Genomic DNA, 18719 nt, shown 5'->3' with positions numbered 1-18719 from the left:
ATGTCGTTGATCTTTAGTAGAAGTTGTGTCTTTAACTTGATACATGAAAAGAAACTCCGATGTACATTTCTGTCATGTCAACCCCCTCTACTACATTTGGAAAAAGTTTACATTTTGGTTGATAATCCTTTTCGTAGAGGATTACACACACTCCAGATCTTTTGGAGATGTATTTGATATATTATTTTGATTCATAATAACACAGAATGAATACCGAGACCATAACTAAAATATATGTTATCAAATCATTCATGGTGAACAATGAGTTGATCATAACCTAGATATGCAATCTGTCCCTTGTCACATGCTTCCTTACATTTAGGCTTCAATTTCACTCGTTCTGTCTCACATTGTCTGTGAAATCGTCATTGATGAAGATCTTGGTGCCGTGTTTTCCTCTTTCCTTTCTTCGTTATCCTTAAATCTATGCAGCTTTACCGCAACTGACCTTGCTCCTCAAATGTTCCCTTGCGATGTACATATTCAACCTCAGTTGATACTATCCGACTAGCACTTGTTTAGATTATGTAACATGCCATTATTAACTCCTTTCTTCAGGGACTCCATCAATGATGATGTTAACTCTCCAGACTCTCAAATTATCTTAAGACCGGTGGCATGGTCAGACAGTCTTTTCTGAAGACCATCTACAGCCTTTTGTAAGAATTGCAAACTGATCTTGATGTCCTGTAGATCTTTCATGATATTGCCTTGTCCCTGTGACAGCATGACACCTGTACAGACCAATATGACAGCCCTGCAATGAATCCTTTGTGAAACTTTAATATTGAGTTATTTTGGTATTGTGTCAGAGGGGGTTAATTTACCTACATGGTACATTTACCATGTTGCAGAGGCTCTGTTGTTTTTCCTTTTGCAAAATAAACACTATCCCATACAACTTCTGATTCTTTAATGTTCAAGGTAATCCTAGATCAGTCATTTGTTCTTTTGAAATACAATTAATGAAAGCAGATTGAGGTGTACATGCCTCACTCTAAAATGTTAATGCTTGTGTCTGAAATTCAGCCATCAGGTGGCACTATTTATCCAAAAATAATTAAAGTGGTTGGTCTGGAAATCTACAATGTAGATGTACTAATAGGAACAAGTGAGAGCAAAGTTATTTTGCTCAGATTTGTACACGTTATTTTAGCCTCTGTTTGTGCTTACAGAGAACACTGGGTACACACACTATCTGAACATCATCCTTTACAAACTGCCTCGGTGTGAAGACTTAACAGTTAAACACACAAACCTGTTGAGAGTGCAATATTGCCTCACCTTAGTCCATTAAAGTGAAAAACATTTAATGCGAGTTCAATGACTTTAATCAATTAAAAAAAATGCATTTAATGAAATAAAATACTTATAGAACCAGCTGGATTTTACAGTTTAAAGCAGTTTCATTATGATCAACATATCTATGGAAAGACTAACTTGTTACATGAAGAGTCCTTTCAGCCACATGTAGCAGCTTTAAGGCTTTTATCTATCAACATTTCCAAACCTGTAGCAACTCACGGATTACTACAGAAATTCAGTATAATCTGGGTAACGCTAATGCTGTCGCTGTCATCTGTGTTAGTTTGACTTTTATTTTTTATTAACATGGGTGTATGCTAAAAACACTGTGCAGTGAGGTGTTGTTACAATGCTGGCTGCTGGTGGAGAGATTAGAGTGTCTCAGCTGGAGATCAGAGAGCTGGACGGAATCAGGTAGCCAGTCACACAATATATATATATGTGGCGGTGACCTGGTTCTGGTCTCTTGCAGTAGGCTGGGACCAGGAGAAGGGACGTGTGTGGTAAAGAACGGCCTGAGGATTTTTGCAGAGACCTTATTGGAGCGTGGTGTTTTTATTTTGCCTGGAAAGGCACCATTAAAACAGTTCTTATTTATCAAACCTCCTACTCCTTTCAACATTTTATCTGGATGAGAGCAGGTCTGTCTCACATTGGTGCCTGAACTGGGACATGACAGAGGGAGAAGCCTCACTGAGCCGGCTGGGGCAGGTGCTCCATCTCCTGGCCGCAATGCAGGATAGTACCTTACAACGGCAACAGAGCATCTCAACGTGAGGGCCATGCTCTCCTGCAGGAGCTGCTGAAATGACCGGCCACTTGGGAGGGCGAACCAGTGACCAGCCCGGCGCATGTCGCCATGCAGAAGATAACTACCGAGTACGACCCGGAGGCATATCTGGACATTTTCGAGGGCATGGCAAAGCTGACCCGTAATTTCCATCGTAACCCCATATCTGGTCATCTAGGGTATGACAAAACACTACACTGGATCATGGCCCGATTTTATTGGCCGGGCGGTGGTTCACATTCACATATTATCGCCCGAGTCGGGATCCCAAAAGAGATCTTGACAGACCAAGGCATTGTTATACGACACTGGATTTAACCAATCTGCTACTGGCAGATTCTCTAGAGAGGAAAAAAAAAAGCCTTCTCCAGTCCATACGGGTTGTACCAATTTGTGACTCTTTCGTTCAGGTTATTTGGAGCCCCAGCCACCTTTTAGCGGCTCATGAACCGGGTTCTGTGTCCCCACTCTGCATATGCTGCTGCCTACTTGGATAATATCATCATCCACAGTGAGACGTGGGAGCAGCATATGCAGCAGGTGGGAGCAGTGCTCGAGTCCCTGAGGAGAGCGGGGCTCATGGCCAACCCGAGGAAGTGAGCGGTTGGGCGGAGGGAGGTTCGATATCTGTTGTACCATTTGGGCGGTAGGTGCCATTTCTGACTGCCCCGTGCCCAAGGCAAATAAAGAAGTCAGGAGGTTTTTGTGGCTGACCGGCTACTCTGTTCATTCCGGGGTTTTCGGAGCTGACCAGCCCACTGACAGACCTTACCCGAAAGGGTGCCTCAGAACTGGTCCAGTGGACAGAGCTGTGTCAGCTGGAGAGTTAAGCAAGCCCTCTGTAGGAAGCCACTCCTGTATTTTCCTAACTCTTCCTTTTGTCTTGAAGACAAGACAAGGGGCAGTTTTGTCCCAGGAGGTGAAGAGGGTCAACCGCCCTGTTTTATTACCGCATGGAATGCTCTTTCAGTCTCTAGTTGGACCATGCCCAGCTCCAGTGGCTACAGTGCATGAAGGATGCCAATGTTCAGATCACTTGTTGGTATCTGACTTTCTCTCGCGCTCAGGGGGTGAGTCGAGGAGTGGAGATCAGACAGCTGGACGGAATCAGATAATCAGTCACACCATATAAGCGTTGTGGTAACCTGGTTCTGGTCTCTTCCGGTACGCTTGGACCTGGAGGAGGGACGTATGCGGCAAAGCGTGGTGTTTTTGTTTTGCCTGGAAAGGCTAAAGTGCGGCACCATTAAATAATTTCTTATTTATCAAACCTCCTTCTCCTTTCGTCATTTTATCTGGGTGAGAGCAAGACTGTCTCACAAACATATATATGTACTAAAGTTAAATTATAAAGAGCCACAGAAAACGAATTTAAACCCAAATGAGTCCATCTTGGATTTACCCACACATAGTTGTGCACTTTGCTAGATAATCCCAACTCTGCAGGTCAACAAATCATCTCAAATCCTCTCTGAGTATTCATCATATTTGCAGCTCTCAGAGAGGCAGTCCTGGCCCTGAAGCTTTCATTACTGATTACCATCAGCTTTCATAATGAATTGTCATGTTTCCTCCAGTGACCTCCAGTGTGTTTTAAAGAACTCTACAGCCATTCACAGTGCGTCTGTCTTATCAAAGAGCCAGATGGTCCATTTACATTAGCCAGTGTGTGCATGTTCCCCACAAAGCAGTCGAGGAAGAACTTATCTATCGCAACACCCATCTGGAGCAGTCATTTAAAGGACTAAGTATATGACCTTTTCAGATCATCATCTGGGAAGGTATTCCTGAGGAAGTCCGCTAAAGTTTCTGCTCTGCAGTGCCTGGTCAACAGTGTTAATGAAGGGATCAATCATCTGTCTCATGTCCGGAGTGAATGGGTCAAAAGAGGGCCGCTGGGCCCCCGAACGTTTGAAATGCCCATCCTGGTTGCTCTGGGCACAAAGCAGCCTCTCCTCAGTCATAGAAACGTTTAAAAAGGCTGTTATGTGACTGAGCTGAGGAAGAAGAGCATTCTGCAGCTCCTCATAATGCACCACCAGCAGACGACGTCCAAACTTCAGCCAGCTCAGAGCGTGGGACGCCCACCAGGGTGCGTAACTGGAAACAAATTCTGGCCATTCTGCAGGTGAAAGAGAGCAAAGTTGAGGACATTTATGCCTAATTTCTACTGCATGCTTCGGCTCGACTCAAATCAACTCAATTTACATTTTTTATCAGGTCCTTTGCTCTGTTTCGTTTTCCACTGTGGATAGCACCCCCTCAGTGTATGTGGGATTCTCAGCAGATTGCCATAGCGATGCTACAAAATCATCTTCAACACAACACGGCTAAGGTGTAGAGTGCGGCATAGTGTAAGGAGTAGTGTACTTAGTGTTCAGCATAGTTTGAGGCGTAGTGTACGCCGTAGTATAGGTAGGTTACATTGTAATATGCATAGTCTACGGCGTAATGGACAAGATTGTTTGCTTTCTTTTCTTTTCTGAGAACTCTGGGTACACAAACCATCACAGCCATCATGGCTTTTTGTACATAGTGTATGCCGCTGTGTATGTGGTGTATGCTGTAGTGTACGTAGTGTGTGGCGTAGTGTACGATATATTGTGTGCAGTGTACGCCGCAGTGTGTAGTTTACACTGTACCGTATGTAGTGTGCGCCATATTGTACGTAGTTTACACCATAGTGTGTGTGGTGTAAGCATAGTATATGGTGTAGAGCATAGGTCTTCAACAGGGGGTCCTCGACCCCCAGGGGTTCCACGGAGGTACTGCAGGGGGGTCGCGAAATTGTATGTAGATAAAGCTATTTTTTTTTTAGCTTTATTTATACAGGTAAAATCTCATTGAGACACAGGGTCTCATTCTCAAGAGAGACCTGATAATGTTTTTTATTGACTTTTTGTTTTTGCTTTGCGCATTCACATTCCCTCCGCTGTACTTCGCGAAGGGCGGCGACACTCTCCTACAGTCAGAGTGGAGGAAAGGAGAGCGGTGAACTAAAGGAAATTTGCGCAGTAAATGTAGGGGGTCCCTGCTCCACGCTACACCAGTTTGGGGGTCCTTGGCCTGAAAAACGTTGAAGACCCCTGGTGTAGAGTATGGCCTATTGGCTGTAGCTTGGCAATTAAAAAAATGGTTAGTTTGTGCAGGATGTCCTGTGTCGCGACAATCAGTGGTCTGCAGTGTTCTCCACCTTCCAGTATCAGCTCAGCTCACTTAGAACCTCAATTGAGATGGTACCAAAACAGGTAGCAGGTATCCACAACTTTTACTAATTGAACACCAAAGAAGAACAAGTCGAGTTGAATAGAGCTTTTCCGTACCATGCAGTAGAAATGTAGCATTAGACAGTAGCTAGTTTCATCAAGCATTATGTGATTTGTGAGTATAATTGTTAGATCTTATACTAACTATTGAATACAGGGACATGATTCCCTATGCAATATGCGTGTGATGTGTAGGAAATTTCCTTCTTTACATCTCAGATTTCAAGACTTTGATTTGGGACCAAAATTAAAGAATGTTACATTTGTACAACTTTGGAGCACAGAAAATAAACTAAGATACGGACGTCATGCCAGGATACTGCAAAGCACCTAAAGGGGTCAGTTCTCCCAAACCACTACTACTAGTACAAAACAAGCAAACACAAATTTGATTTGACCCATAATTATTTTTTGGGCAGGTTGGCTTTATTAAATTGGCAGTTGAGAGATGGAAAATGACCTGCAGTTTCTATAGGTCTTTGGATTACATTATCCAGAGCTGAGGCGCATCTCTCCAGGGGTACGCGGAAGTGTTTAAACGGAGAAGGGGAAAGAGATGTGAGGCAGAGATAATGAGTGAGGTGAAAGGGACAGGTGCAGGTGAAGTTAGCATTATTAATTGTAGTTTAGTTATTTTATGTCTTTACGCCTTCGCTTCTAATGACATTTTACTTGCTTGAGCTAAGAGAGCTGAGAATGTCATTGCCATCTCCTGCTAACTGTAGTTGGGCATAGGACAATAAAGAACTGGACTGTATTACCTTTGCTTTTCCACTGTGCATCTGTGGCGTGTCCTAAATGTCCAGCACACTTGCGGTTGAATTCAGCCACGAGGGAGTGGTAAGGGTTTCGAATCAGCAGGATGGCAGAATCGAACATCTCAATCTCTTTCTGACCGCTCTCGTGGGTCTTTACACTTATGCTGCGACCACTCTTCCAGTAGTCCTTCTCTCCTTTGAAACCTGGCACCAATGAATAAATGAATGGATAATGGTCAGCTGCGAGGCAATATTTCACAGAGCACTCACTCAAACACTCCTTTGAACAGTGGTGAGGTGCCCTCCCCACCTCTGTTGTACAGTGTGCCGTCAAAATAGAAGCTGCCAGTGTAGTAGCCAGTCACGAGCTCAATCAGGTGTCGTACCCAGGTGTTGCCTGCACCAGGAAAACTAGAAAGAGCCACCAGGGAGCTGGTTCTCTGAGGCAGAAACATCCTCTCTTTGCACCTGGAGTCTAGAACGAGAAGTTATTGTCAGTTTTAGTTACAAAACTAATCAGAGCTACACCAGATTGAATTATATCAGAAAGTGTGGATGCAGGGAGCCCAAAAACAATTAATTTTCAGAACAAAAGTAACACAAATTGCAGCCTGGTTGCAAGAGTGAAAAAACTGACTTATTTCCTACTACTGATTTCCAGTCTGATATAAGTTTGGGTTGTGAGACTGTTTTCAAGGGCAAGTATTTCAGTATCTCTCCAAAGGAACAACACAATATTGTCGGGGAATAGATTAGTCTTAGTCGTGGCTGAGGATGTTTTACAGATCCCTTTACAAGAGGAAAGAGAGAGGGAAACTTTTAGGGAGGTAATAATAAAATTCTCCCATCTCCCGCTACCAATCACAATGAAGCTTTACATCATTGGAGTTTCAAACAAGATGTTGTTACATGCCGACGATTGACAATGGGTTGTATCTGTATAACAAATATCTCACCAAGCACAGGTGTGTGATACACCTGGTAGTGGTCGTGTTCAGAGGCCGCTGTGGGGGTGGAGTTGCTGGTGTGATTCAGCCCAGTGTCCCCCACACACTGCTGGTTGAGACTGAAGAGAGAGGACGTCCACGTACAGAAACAGTGGGGCTTCCTGAACACAGCCAGCGTGAGCTCCTTCAAACCAAAAACACAAACGCTCACCATGTATTATTTCTCTATCCAAAGATTTACATTCTACCCACGAGTGATGTGTCAGCTTAGTCCAGCAGGGAAGTCTGCATAACTTCATGCTTCATTTGTGTTCATTTTTTCTCACTTTTCCAGTTACAGAAGGTCAAAATGCTCAGTGTCAAAGCACACAGGCAGACACTGCAGTAAAGAAAGTTCTGCACATACATGCACACACACCACAGTGTGAGAATCAATCACAATGCAGTTAACATTGCAACATGATATGCAATATTTCTATATATATTTCGCTGCGGCCCCTCGTGTGATCTCCGCTTATACGCTACAGAAAGCTTTGTGCAATAAATTGATCCTCAAGTCTGTCATTTCTCCAGAGGACTAATTCAAACCTTATCTGTGCAGATCTCAATGCAGGACTGTGTGGTCAGGTTGGGCTGAAAGGAGTAGATGGGGAAGGTGCTGATGGTGCTCTTCTGCAACTTGAAGCAACCGCGGTAGTGTACATTTCTGACTGGAAAAAGAAAAATACACATGAGAAAATGGCTGCACACTAGTGGCAGGATAACAACAATGGATTCTGAAGGATTCCCCTGCATAACCAGCATTAAGAAGTGGTTTTCATGTATTCACTGATGAGGGCAAATAAAGGATTTACTGAGAAATTAATTGTCAGATTAAAAAGAAAAAACTGAGTTATTTGATATAAGGGTTGAATACAAATGATCCGTCCCAAAGTGTTTCTGCCCTAATTTCATTCCCATACTTAACTGAATTCTGGTGTATAAAACATTCATAATTCAGCTGCAAATCTTCAGAGACACTGAACCCTCCATCATGAATATTAATACTGTATATGGTATAAAGCCTTTATATAATACATTTGACCTTGCCAACATCAATGATGTGGTGCATATCATAAAGAACTAAATAGTTTCTGCTATGTGGAATTTTCCTCATAGCTACTATTATGAAATGTTTTACAATATAAAGACTAATGCACAATTCTAACAGTGGACTTACAAAAGGTTACGAGTTCCTTACATCTTGTTCTTTTAAAGGAAATATACAGTATCCTAAATCATGCCACATCACAAGCAATCTGTGCCCCATGCAAACAACGTGTACTCTGTGACACACCGTCTATAAACTCCACAGTTGCCGTCTCAGACAATATTCTTATACACATTTTCTCAATCAAGTGTTAAGTTGCACTAAGCGTGATTTTATGCAAAAATGCCCCTGTTTAATCAGCCTAAATCATGAAGTGGTACTACAACAAAGCAACGAGCCCCATCACTCAGATGAACAGTTTGACTCGTCCTCTTTGCCCAAATTATTTTACATTATGAGCATTTTTGTCATGAAAATCATCTTGCCACAAAAGAAGTAATGAAGTGAAATCAAACAAAGCTCAAGACATTGAAGATGACAGACATCAAAGATAGAGGTGGTGATTGTTCGTGGATTTAGGCGGATTGATTCATATCAAAGATAAATCTTTAAAAAACAAGTTGCAAAAATTTGTTTTTTAAGAAAGGTCATTTCATAAAAATATGTGAAGGCTCTGTGTTTCTGAGCAAACTGGACTCAAATATGAATAAGTCGTCCATTTGTTGTGGACTATTTTCAGCCACGGATTAACACACATTTAGTGCTGTAGTGCAGTGGCTTCTGCAGCACCCGGGGGGGGGTATTGCAATGTACAGTAAAGACAGTGTGACAGACAAATATGTATGCACAGTATATTATAGCACTAAGACTGGGGATGATAGCTCACAGTTGCCGTAGTAATGCATGACATGAGTTGCACGTTAGACTGTCGGAGCAGCGATAGAAAGATGTTTCTTTTACTCAGCCTTCATCACATTTGAGACGAGCAAAATAAGTAAGAAGAAAAAAGAAGAAAAAAAAACTTTGTTTACAGCTTTTTGTAGAGAGGGGAAGTTAGCTGCCATCTGCAAATCTGCCTAGCAACATCGCCTAAACTGTTTTTAACTTTTCCGGAGAGATTTGAGAATAGGCCCATCTCAATCCCTGCTTAGTAAGATCATATACAGTATATCACATATTTTACGTCAAGCTGAAAATATGTGTGTGTGAGTGTGTGTGTGTGTGTGTGTGTGTGTGTGTGTGTGTGTGTGTGTGTGTGTGTGTGTGTGTGTGTGTGTGTCTTTCTATTTTTAAACTGTTCTTTTCTATGGGGATTGCCATATTAAAAGAACATAGAGCAGCTTGTGCAGAGAATAAATAGCAAAATCTTGCGTCTTTCCTGAGGGAAGTTGACTCACATTTTCTGTGACCTGGCAGCTGCTCCTCCACCTTATAAATGGAGAGTCGGCCCACACCTCCACAGGGAGACCCCCTCTCACCCCGACACACCAGACTACAATCCTCCTCAGGAGCCCGTGGGCTACTGATCCGGTTTCCGCAGTGGCATTCAGCTCCATACTCCAGACCTGCAAATTGGTACCCACTAGCCACACCCACACACACACACACACACACACACACACACACACACACACACACACACACACACACACACACACACACACACACACATACACACACACACAGATAGCAACACAGTCATTGCCCTAGCCAAGAGCAATGCACAACCTTAAGCTATTGCCCTCAGGCTAAGCCATCCCGCAGGACATCAGTTAACATTTTAAACTTATCATTTAACTGAAACTTCCCAGTATTAAAGCTACAGTGTGGTCTGTCCCCTGTGATATTTGTCAGTGCTTCTCCTTCTGCCCTCATCTGACAGTTATGCCATTTTCTAGCATTACTGCGGTCACCCTCTGATCTGCACTTTACATATCAACGCTGTTGTGACTCATCCTCTCTCTTTATCCTCCCTCCTTGGGAAAGACAGTGACCTCATTGAAATACCTTTTCATATATGTCCTTTGAAGGGTCCTCGTAAATTGCCTTGACTTTTTACTTTTACTCATCGCTCTAATTAGCCCACTCAGGTAACAGGCATGACTGCTTGCTTCTGGATGGGGGATTGGGGAGGGGGGCTCAGTAGATGTGAGCTACAACTCAGTCTGACTGCCTCCATCTGTCCTCTGCTGTTCTGTTTCAGCTGGGCTACGCTGCTTCCTCACCGGTGAGATATTAAGAGGAATAATTCAAGAGGGTCATTCCTTGAGTTTGCTTTGAAAGATCCACCTGCCTCACCACGTTTCCTTGCAGCTTTGGACAGTCATTTCAATGTTGCAAATTCAGTTGAGAGATTCACACCACGGACACAGGAAAGCACATATCCAACCTCTGATTTGTTCACTAACTACTCATTCAGCTCTTTAACACATACACACCTCCCTCCTTCCTTCTTCTGCAATAGATCAAGCCTTCTGTCCTGGCCTGCTCTTCCCTCTCCCCTCTCTCTCCTCTCCCTCTCCTCTCCCTCTCCCCTCATCTTTTACTGTCATTCAGCCACCTGGCTCTCCGCTGGCTTTAAACACAGGAGGCATTCATGGAGGAGACTGAGATCCAAAGCATTCACTCAAACAGCAGGCCTTCTGTGGTCCCTTCACATGAACGCATTACCTTTCTGAGCAGGTGTCTTGACACAGAGAACTGGTCATTTTGCGCAGGTCATAAAGCATGGTTCCTCCCAGGGCTCGATCGCTGGCATTGTGCAGAAAGCAGCCCATGTAGGTTCCTGCATGTGAGAGAAAACCATTGAGACTGAAACATTCCACTCAGCAAGTGCCCGCACAATGGAAAAGTGTCAATTTTAAAAGTGTGTTTGTGTTACAACAACATTTTGTGCTGAAATGATCAGTCACTTAATTAATTAGTCGGTTAACGGAAAAATGTTTTGACTGCAATTTAAATAAAAAGTGAATTTAAATAATTAGTCAAGAAAAACTATTAGACATTGTTTGTTTCTAGCTTCTCAGATGTGAGGCTTCTTTAACATTGTTTTATGGGATTGAAAATGGAATATCTTATATCAAACTTATGTCAAACTAATTTACAGTTTAATCGCTCAAGAAAATAATCATTAGCCCAAACAAAACATAAATTACACCAAATATGAAGTCAATATTTATGTTTATTCTTTATTCTAAGCATGTTTACCAAAGAGAAGAACAGCACTGACAACCTCCCCGAACAGTGCCAAAGCAGCCTCTGCATCATCACTTACTAGTCATAATATCCAACTCATTTATAACATGACTAGGATTTATTGATCACCCATCCAATATCAATTATTCTTATTCCTACATTACAGTGAAGCTATTTACTTGCGCTGGAATGAAAACCACTCCTGTAGAAAGGAAAATGTAACGCATAAAAGGCTACGACAGACGATTATGATGTGCTGACAAGATTAAGGCTCCACATAAAATGTCACCCAAATTCAGTCTTTGATGTTATCCTTGTCTTTGCCACATTGCTACATCAAACTAAGCTCAACTGACACATGAAAGTCTTCTTTATAAACATCAGTCTCTGTGTGAAGGGTAACATATGCATGTTTTGTGTGAGCAGAATTCATTTACATCTCACCCTTTGGGTCTGAGAATATTTAATTTTTAGGTTTTATGCTAGATGTTTTTACTCATTCAGGAACTAATGTATGTTGTGAACAGGGAGGTTAAAGTCTTTGTTGGCCAGTGTGTGCATTCAGATCATTTCTATATGTTGGCTTTTAGGTTTATTTCACAAGCCCTTGTATGAATTTGTATTCATAGATGTTTTAAAGGCTTCAAGGTCACTGATGATTCAGCTTTTTTATGTCTACTACCAGCACAAAATTAAACTGATGCAAACTGGCCAAAAAGGATTTAAAAAGTGTTGGCGGAGATACCAAATGCAAGGACTGAAGAAATGTGGCAGCAAGGTGCGCAGACAAGGTAGACGCAAACAATGGACCGTGATATCTCTGGCAGGCCGAACATCACCATATCGAATTTGTGATTCAATCAGTCTGCGATGTCCTCTGAACCCCATCCAGCCTGTTGTGCTGGGCAAGGCTGAGTCACAAGCCGCCTCGGGAGACAAACGCTGGAGAACACCAGCAGCTGCCGTCTGAAAGCACTAAGAGGCCGGGGCTGCCAAAGTCTGTGGTAGAAAGCATCTCAAGAGGCATCACCCAAGGTGAGGCCCCCCCAACCCCCTCATCCACGCAGCGGGGCAGGTCATTGCTTTAATCAAAGTGAAGGAGATGCCCCAGGCATCTGCAGCTGAGGGTTAATGGAGGGAAGCAGCCCACAGGCCCAGACATGATAGAAATCACTGCACTTAGGCCTGACACTGTGTCGCTTTCTTAAACACTAAGACAGATGGCTGTGCTGGAGCTGATTCTTCCCCGTAGGATTAGATGGAGAAGGCTAATAACAGGCATGTGCCACGGGTAGCATGTGCACTGTGTGTGTCCATTCAAGTGGGCTGAAGAAGGTTCACAGTCTGGCGTAAAATAGCCTTACAGAAAGGCTCTCACCAGGGGTCAGAGAGAGTATCATCGCATGAAAAATAGAAAAATAGTTTATTGTGCTTTCCATAGAAATGGTAGTATAACAAAAAGACAAAATGTTATGTGAACATCTAAACGTCTGTAACCTACCCTTACTCATACTATGTTTTTGAATAGATGTTGTACTATCTTTATAATTTAATATCTTTACTCCAAAGAGTCCTGTGCTCACTGTCACATCATTAACTGATGTTCAATTCTAGCATATCTTAAGGAGAATATTAACTTTATATACAAATTGAGATTAAATTCAATATTTTGAAAAAAATAAACATTGACATGATCATTTTCCAGCCCTGAGAGTGTCTGCGGGTATTTCAGGTTGCCCAAAGCCCTAACAGCCATTACCAATAAGGTAGGGCAATGTTTACAGTACATAGCCTGAGAGGCAAGACCCAGGGGGACAGAAAAGTCAGCAAAGAACATGGCATCAACACTCTGTTGCATTATTCAGAGAGACCTCAGTTCTTACTGAATCAAAGCTGAAACAATAAAAATGAGGGGACATGTGGGGGGACATTCCCAGTTGTCTACAACACAATCACTTGCACTTCCTGCCTACCTAAAACTTTGCTAGTGGTACGCCTTCCAAACAAAACACTAGATGGTTGTGAGTTCAATACCAGGCTGCCACCAGTGTACCCCTGAGCAAGGCACTTAACCCTGAGCTGCTCCAGGGAGACTGTCCCTGTACTTAGTTCACTGTAAGTCTCTCTGGATAAGAGCGTCTGATAAATGACCTGAAATGTAAAAAACAAATGTAAAATAAAAATCAACCATCAGAAAATAAAGAGTGAGGCTCCTTCTGTGCAACCTGTCTTACTTTTGATCCCTCTGCACATCTCTGGGTGTGTAAAATGTGCTTTACATATCAAGGAATGTGTGACTCATCCCTGCAAGGCACAAAGTTTCCAGCAGCAGACACGAAGTGGTATGCATCGCCAACTTTCATAATACAATGTTTGAATAGGTAAGACTCATGGATCTATGAATATCTAAAAAATTCAAATGCATTTGCAAACCTTTCCACCGGGCTGTGTGTTATTACTGCTAGGTACTGTGTGTCAAAGTTGTCAGTAAATAAAGATTTTTTTTAAAGTAAAAACAAGAAGATTGAATAGCAAACCTCAGACCTAAATGTATTATATTACAAACACAGGGAAACTAGAAATGCAGGCCTTGCATACGATGATGTTCAATGTTTTCTTACTTTTCCTTATTTGTCAATGCTTTGGAGTCCTGAGTCGAGCCTGACAGGCCGACAAACATAGAGTAACTGCAGTAAAGAAATAGCAAAGATATATTTAAGGCAATATAGCAACAGTGTTGCTATTGTATAGTGTGTCCAACAGAGAGCACTGACAAGTATATCGTTACATTATAAAATGTCGTACTCACTACATCGCGTGTTACACTTGGTTTTATGGAGGGTTCTGTGCTGGACATTTTCTTAGCTGGGAGCAGTGACTTCCTGAAGTCTTCTCTGGTTGCCTGGCAACCCTGCAGCGACCACAAGTGGCACATGGATTAAACACATGACATATACCATGTGAATGAGTGAGCTTTAGATGTGCTGTTGGGGGATGAGGCAGGCTTGCTGTTACCCATTTCCAGTCTATATGCTAAGCTAAGCTCACCAGTTGCTGGCTTCATATTTACTGGATGCATTCACAGCTGCATGGTATCTATCTTCTCATATAACTATCAGCAATAAAGCAAAAAAGTGTGTTCTCAAAATGCATATTGCTTTAAAACATTGATTGTTTGTCAGAATAGTTGCAGATTAATTCATCTGCGAATTTAATCAACGAATGGTTTCAGCACTGAAACTGAGAAATGCACTTTTTGTAGTTGCACTGTCGAGGGTTATGGATCATATCACAAGTAGCGAGCCCTTGCGTGTCCTCTGAAACCTTCAACCTGTTACTCTTATAGGGCATGTGGCACACTAGACCTGGGTAATTTAATTCAGAGTCCAGGGTAATACTTTTAAAAAGGAACCTTTGCCAGATGGCTGTTACTGAAACTGATCTTTTTCCTGCCTCCAACATTTTTCATATATCCGTCATAGTGACTGAGCGGTTATGTAGTGTCTGTTTAAAATAAGGATTAAGGGCTCTTGTGGGATGCTTTTCAAGAATGTGCTGGAAGGACAAATGTTCCACTGCAGGTAATTCCTTTGTATTTATCATTTCAGTAAAATGGCAAAGGCACTGACAGGCACCGGTAAATGATTGAAGAAATCTCCAGGGATATCTTCAAGTCATGGTGAAGGCTCCTCAACAGTGAGGAATTATATCATCTTCATAATTACTCATTTATTATCAAGAAACTACTTTGGAGCCTGCCTGCTTTTCCTTCTCTGGTTTTTAGAGGAGCAGTGAGCACTATCCCTCATCTACAAGACTGAAGCACCCACGAGTAACAACTAAATGTTCTAACATCACGTTGTCTCTTCATTAATGTCAATGAAGCTTGTTGACAGTGCGCCATGGAAGCCCTGTGCAGAGAGTGTAGTACCTTGGCTCCAGGCCATATAAGCTAAAAAGGTAAATCACAAAATAGAAAATAAACTTGTGTATTTGCTCCTTCATATATTATTCACCAGGAAACCCACTGTCTCAGTCAACACATCTTTACCAGGATATTTCATTCTCACTTATCGTACCTTCTGCTTCGATAGCATGATTGTGTTAAAGCTTTTTCACTGACTTTGCAATATCTGCTTGTGTTTAACGGCAATAGAGGTACACAACATTGGCTACAGATATACAAGATCACTTAAAATATCTGAGCAGCCATATTGGAGGTCGCTGAGTTTGAGAAAAGCACACAAGCAGCTGATGGTTTAAGCACAACTGGTTGATATTGTTAACTTCTGACTGGTACACTAAAGAATATAAATAGGAAAAGCCATCACATGGTCACATGTTAACATCAACACTAGCTGCCAGTTAGCTATAGGAAAAGCTGCAGTAATGTTTATGAAGTTACAACTCAGTATTTAAGACCTGGACTAAAGACAGGACAGTGTCAAGTCAATGTGTCCACACTGTCAAACTCTTCAGATTCACTATGATGTACTTATGTATTGAATGTGTTGACAGACACAGCTGTAAGGTCAGTAGAGTTGTGTACCTTTATGTCTGCTGTTCCTGTGGAGAGAGACTCTCTGCTCTGGGCTGTCTGGCAGCAGACTGTGAAACCAGCGGAGATGCAAGTGTTGGACCCCCAGGCTTTGGGACGCAGGCCAGTGTCGCCCTGCCTTGGCTCCCCCTCCGGACACAGGCTGAATGGCGGCCCATCTGGAGCGTGCCCTTATGCCCAAGCCTGCATTCCTGAGGGCGGTAGGAGGTGCTGCGAGGGACAGCAGAGGCGGCAGGCTGGCGAGGTTTGGCTGAGCTACTCTGATGCTGGAGCGCTGTAGGAGCAGGATGCTGCCTGCCATCAGATATGCGATGCCCAGGCAGAGCAGCAGCATCTGAGCCCGCTTCAAGAAGCAGTGCAGTCTGTAGTGGGGCGCCAGCATCCTGCTTACTGTCTCTCACCTCAGTGAAAGGTCATTTCATGAATAAGGAGTGAGAAGATCTGTAACCTACTTACAACTTCATAATTTTGGAAAGACCTGCAGCATCTGGTAGTGTCATAGACATTGTGTGTTGGTCCATCATTTTCCAATAGCAGCATCGGAACGATGGATGTGTCACAACTGAGAGGGATTTAATATCCAAGTCCGTGGTCACCAGCTCCAGGATGATCCTTGGGGGAAAACTGAAGCACAAAAACAGAATAAAACACAAGCAGATGGATGTAAAGCACAAGTCTATGTGAGCACAATCTAAGGAAAGGGAAGAATATGCCTGGTGGATTAAATGCATAGCTCATGTTAACATATGGGCTTGTGTTTCTGTTTTGCAGCAGCTTGCAACACATCCCATGGTGTATTCCTGTAATTCCAGTTTGGTCTGTGTGGTGGCATATCATATTCATCTGTTTAAAAAAAAGGGGGAGACACCAACCTTTACTAATATGGATTTCAAATTGGATTCTCTTTCAATGCAGAGATTTCATTCAATTCCTGCACTGTCAGTTTATATTTATGTGAACATCGGCAATATCTAAATTTCAGTTATCACAGTCAAATGACATCATGTGATAATAATAAAAAACCGTCTGGAGAGCGCATTATGGGAGTTTATGAAATTAGGATTATGATAGCAGTATGCTACTATCTGTGGAGAGAAGTGATGTGTAAAATAAACATGCAGAGATGAGATGTGTTGGCAGTGTGTCATGAAGCCTGGTGCTTTGACAGAAGCGAGGAGCAGTGAAGTGCAGCCCTGACCCACTCTGTGTCTTCTTCTGTCACGATGGTCTCTTGCAAGCCGCTCTTTGATACAGCTAGTTTTACTTCCAGCCTATAGAGGATCCCCATGTAACACCAGCTATGTTTCCACAGCCATCGATAGATGCCGCGGTGGCCGTCACACGGCGTCATGCCCTTCAGATCTACTTTTCATCTCAGGCCTCTCGTGCTCTGTCTTGTGAAGCCGACCTGCCAAACTGTACGCCCCCCACAAAAAAAGTAGGGGTGCGGTAGTGCTCCCGAGGACAGAAGCAACAGTTTGCACAATGAGTCTCAAGTCCGAGTGCCCAAGTTATGTTCAACTCCATTTTTCTTACGGCAAATTATCCTACAGAATCTACGCCTGTATGTGTTGATGTAGACATATGGGGTGTTGAAATATAAATCAATACACCGCAAGAGTAAAAACGCATCACCTATTTAAGAATCCGAGGTCTTCCATCTTAAAACCCCCTCACTGTGCTTCCACCATTTACAGTAGAGGCTATTTGAACATGCAGCTTACCTTCAGCCGTGGACGGGGACACTCGGTATCATTGTATCGCGCGATCACTTATCAGTTTATAGCCGTTATGATCGCTGTTTTCCCCGCTTACTGTCCAGTGAAGGTCTCCTCGACTCTCCAACATTTCCCAGAGCTGGTGTTATATAAGCTATCTCTCTCAGCCAGCCAGTGCTGCTCTCCGTCGCTCTGAAAGGCTGGCACGGCGATATAAAGCACAGGCAGTGTGTGTGTGTGTGTGTGTGTGTGTGTGTGTGAGTGAGTGTTGGTGAGAGAGAGAAGGGGGGGAGCAGCAGCAGGAGGATGGGAAGTCAGTCTCATTTGCATTGGTGATCCAAACGCGTCACAGCTCCTCTACTGAGCAAACTGAAGAATCGTGTCCAGCAGTCCACAGCTTGCACATAAGGGGCCTTATAATAAACAGCGGTTTCACCATAGCCTATATACCTACCTAACGTATCTCCCGACACAGAGATTCATATGCACCGTGCCATTTGACTCTGCGCATATTTGGTAAAGAAAGTACTGAGCAATCGAATACTGCAAGGTCGTTTTTGTCATATTAATGGAGGGCAAGGACCAAGCAAAACATCGGAAGACATTTATTTCGCAGCCATATCTCTGAGGTCCCTTCAGGGGTGCAGATCCTGCAGCGGATAGTTTGGAGATCCCGAACTCCAGCCATTTGTCACAATGGCCGATTTATTGTGCTAATTTATATTTGTTTACTTGGATTCAGCATTGCACATCAGTTTAGCTGAATTACTAAATGAGTGGACTTTGCCATGAGTCATGGATGATGCATCAGTGAACCGACTGTGTTTACGTTTCAGCACCACGAACAGCGCCTCGTCTGCGCGCTCCTGCCATGAACAAGAGGAATTAACAGCGCATAACAAAGCGCTATTTCTTGGCTTATTAAACTTCACATACCGTAAATGGCCAAGTCACAATTACTGGTGTGCCAAAAAATGTCTCTACAGATTCAAGATTCAAAGGCTTTATCGTCATATGCACAACAGCTACAGTGTAGTTGTTGGCAATGAAGTCCCAGGCTCCTCCAAATGTATACAGTATAACTAACACATA

At 42.9% G+C, this 18719-nt stretch overlaps 1 protein-coding gene across 1 annotated transcript; it reads right to left on the bottom strand.

Moving 5' to 3' along the window:
• Nucleotides 1–1313: 1313 nt before the first annotated feature.
• On the bottom strand, nt 1314–17803 carry wscd1b (WSC domain containing 1b). The gene is made up of 9 exons (XM_029449045.1): nt 17634–17803; nt 15901–16533; nt 10827–10941; nt 9554–9738; nt 7655–7776; nt 7076–7250; nt 6430–6594; nt 6123–6323; nt 1314–4217 (listed from the first exon to the last, which is right to left on the bottom strand). Exons 2-9 carry the CDS (start codon nt 16289–16291, stop codon nt 3865–3867), a joined length of 1707 nt encoding a protein of 568 aa, XP_029304905.1. The 5' UTR covers nt 16292–16533; nt 17634–17803; the 3' UTR covers nt 1314–3864.
• Between the last annotated feature and the right edge of the window lie 916 nt (nt 17804–18719).

The sequence above is a fragment of the Cottoperca gobio genome, chromosome 14 (assembly GCF_900634415.1).
Source record: "Cottoperca gobio chromosome 14, fCotGob3.1, whole genome shotgun sequence".
Taxonomy (NCBI): domain Eukaryota; kingdom Metazoa; phylum Chordata; class Actinopteri; order Perciformes; family Bovichtidae; genus Cottoperca; species Cottoperca gobio.
The sequence above is the reverse complement of the archived record's forward strand: the minus strand, read 5'-3'. Positions and strand labels throughout refer to the sequence as shown.

What these genes read in the sequence shown, in the direction of transcription:
- wscd1b (XM_029449045.1), bottom strand. Translation starts at nt 16,291, where the DNA reads ATGCTGGCGCCCCACTACAGACTGCACTGCTTCTTGAAGCGGGCTCAG. An exon ending in CAAGACACCTGCTCAGAAAG is followed by an intron (nt 9,739 to 10,826) that starts GTAATGCGTTCA and finishes GGGTGTGGCTAG; the next exon opens with TGGGTACCAATTTGCAGGTC. An exon ending in TTGAGATCTGCACAGATAAG is followed by an intron (nt 7,251 to 7,654) that starts GTTTGAATTAGT and finishes TTTGGTTTGAAG; the next exon opens with GAGCTCACGCTGGCTGTGTT.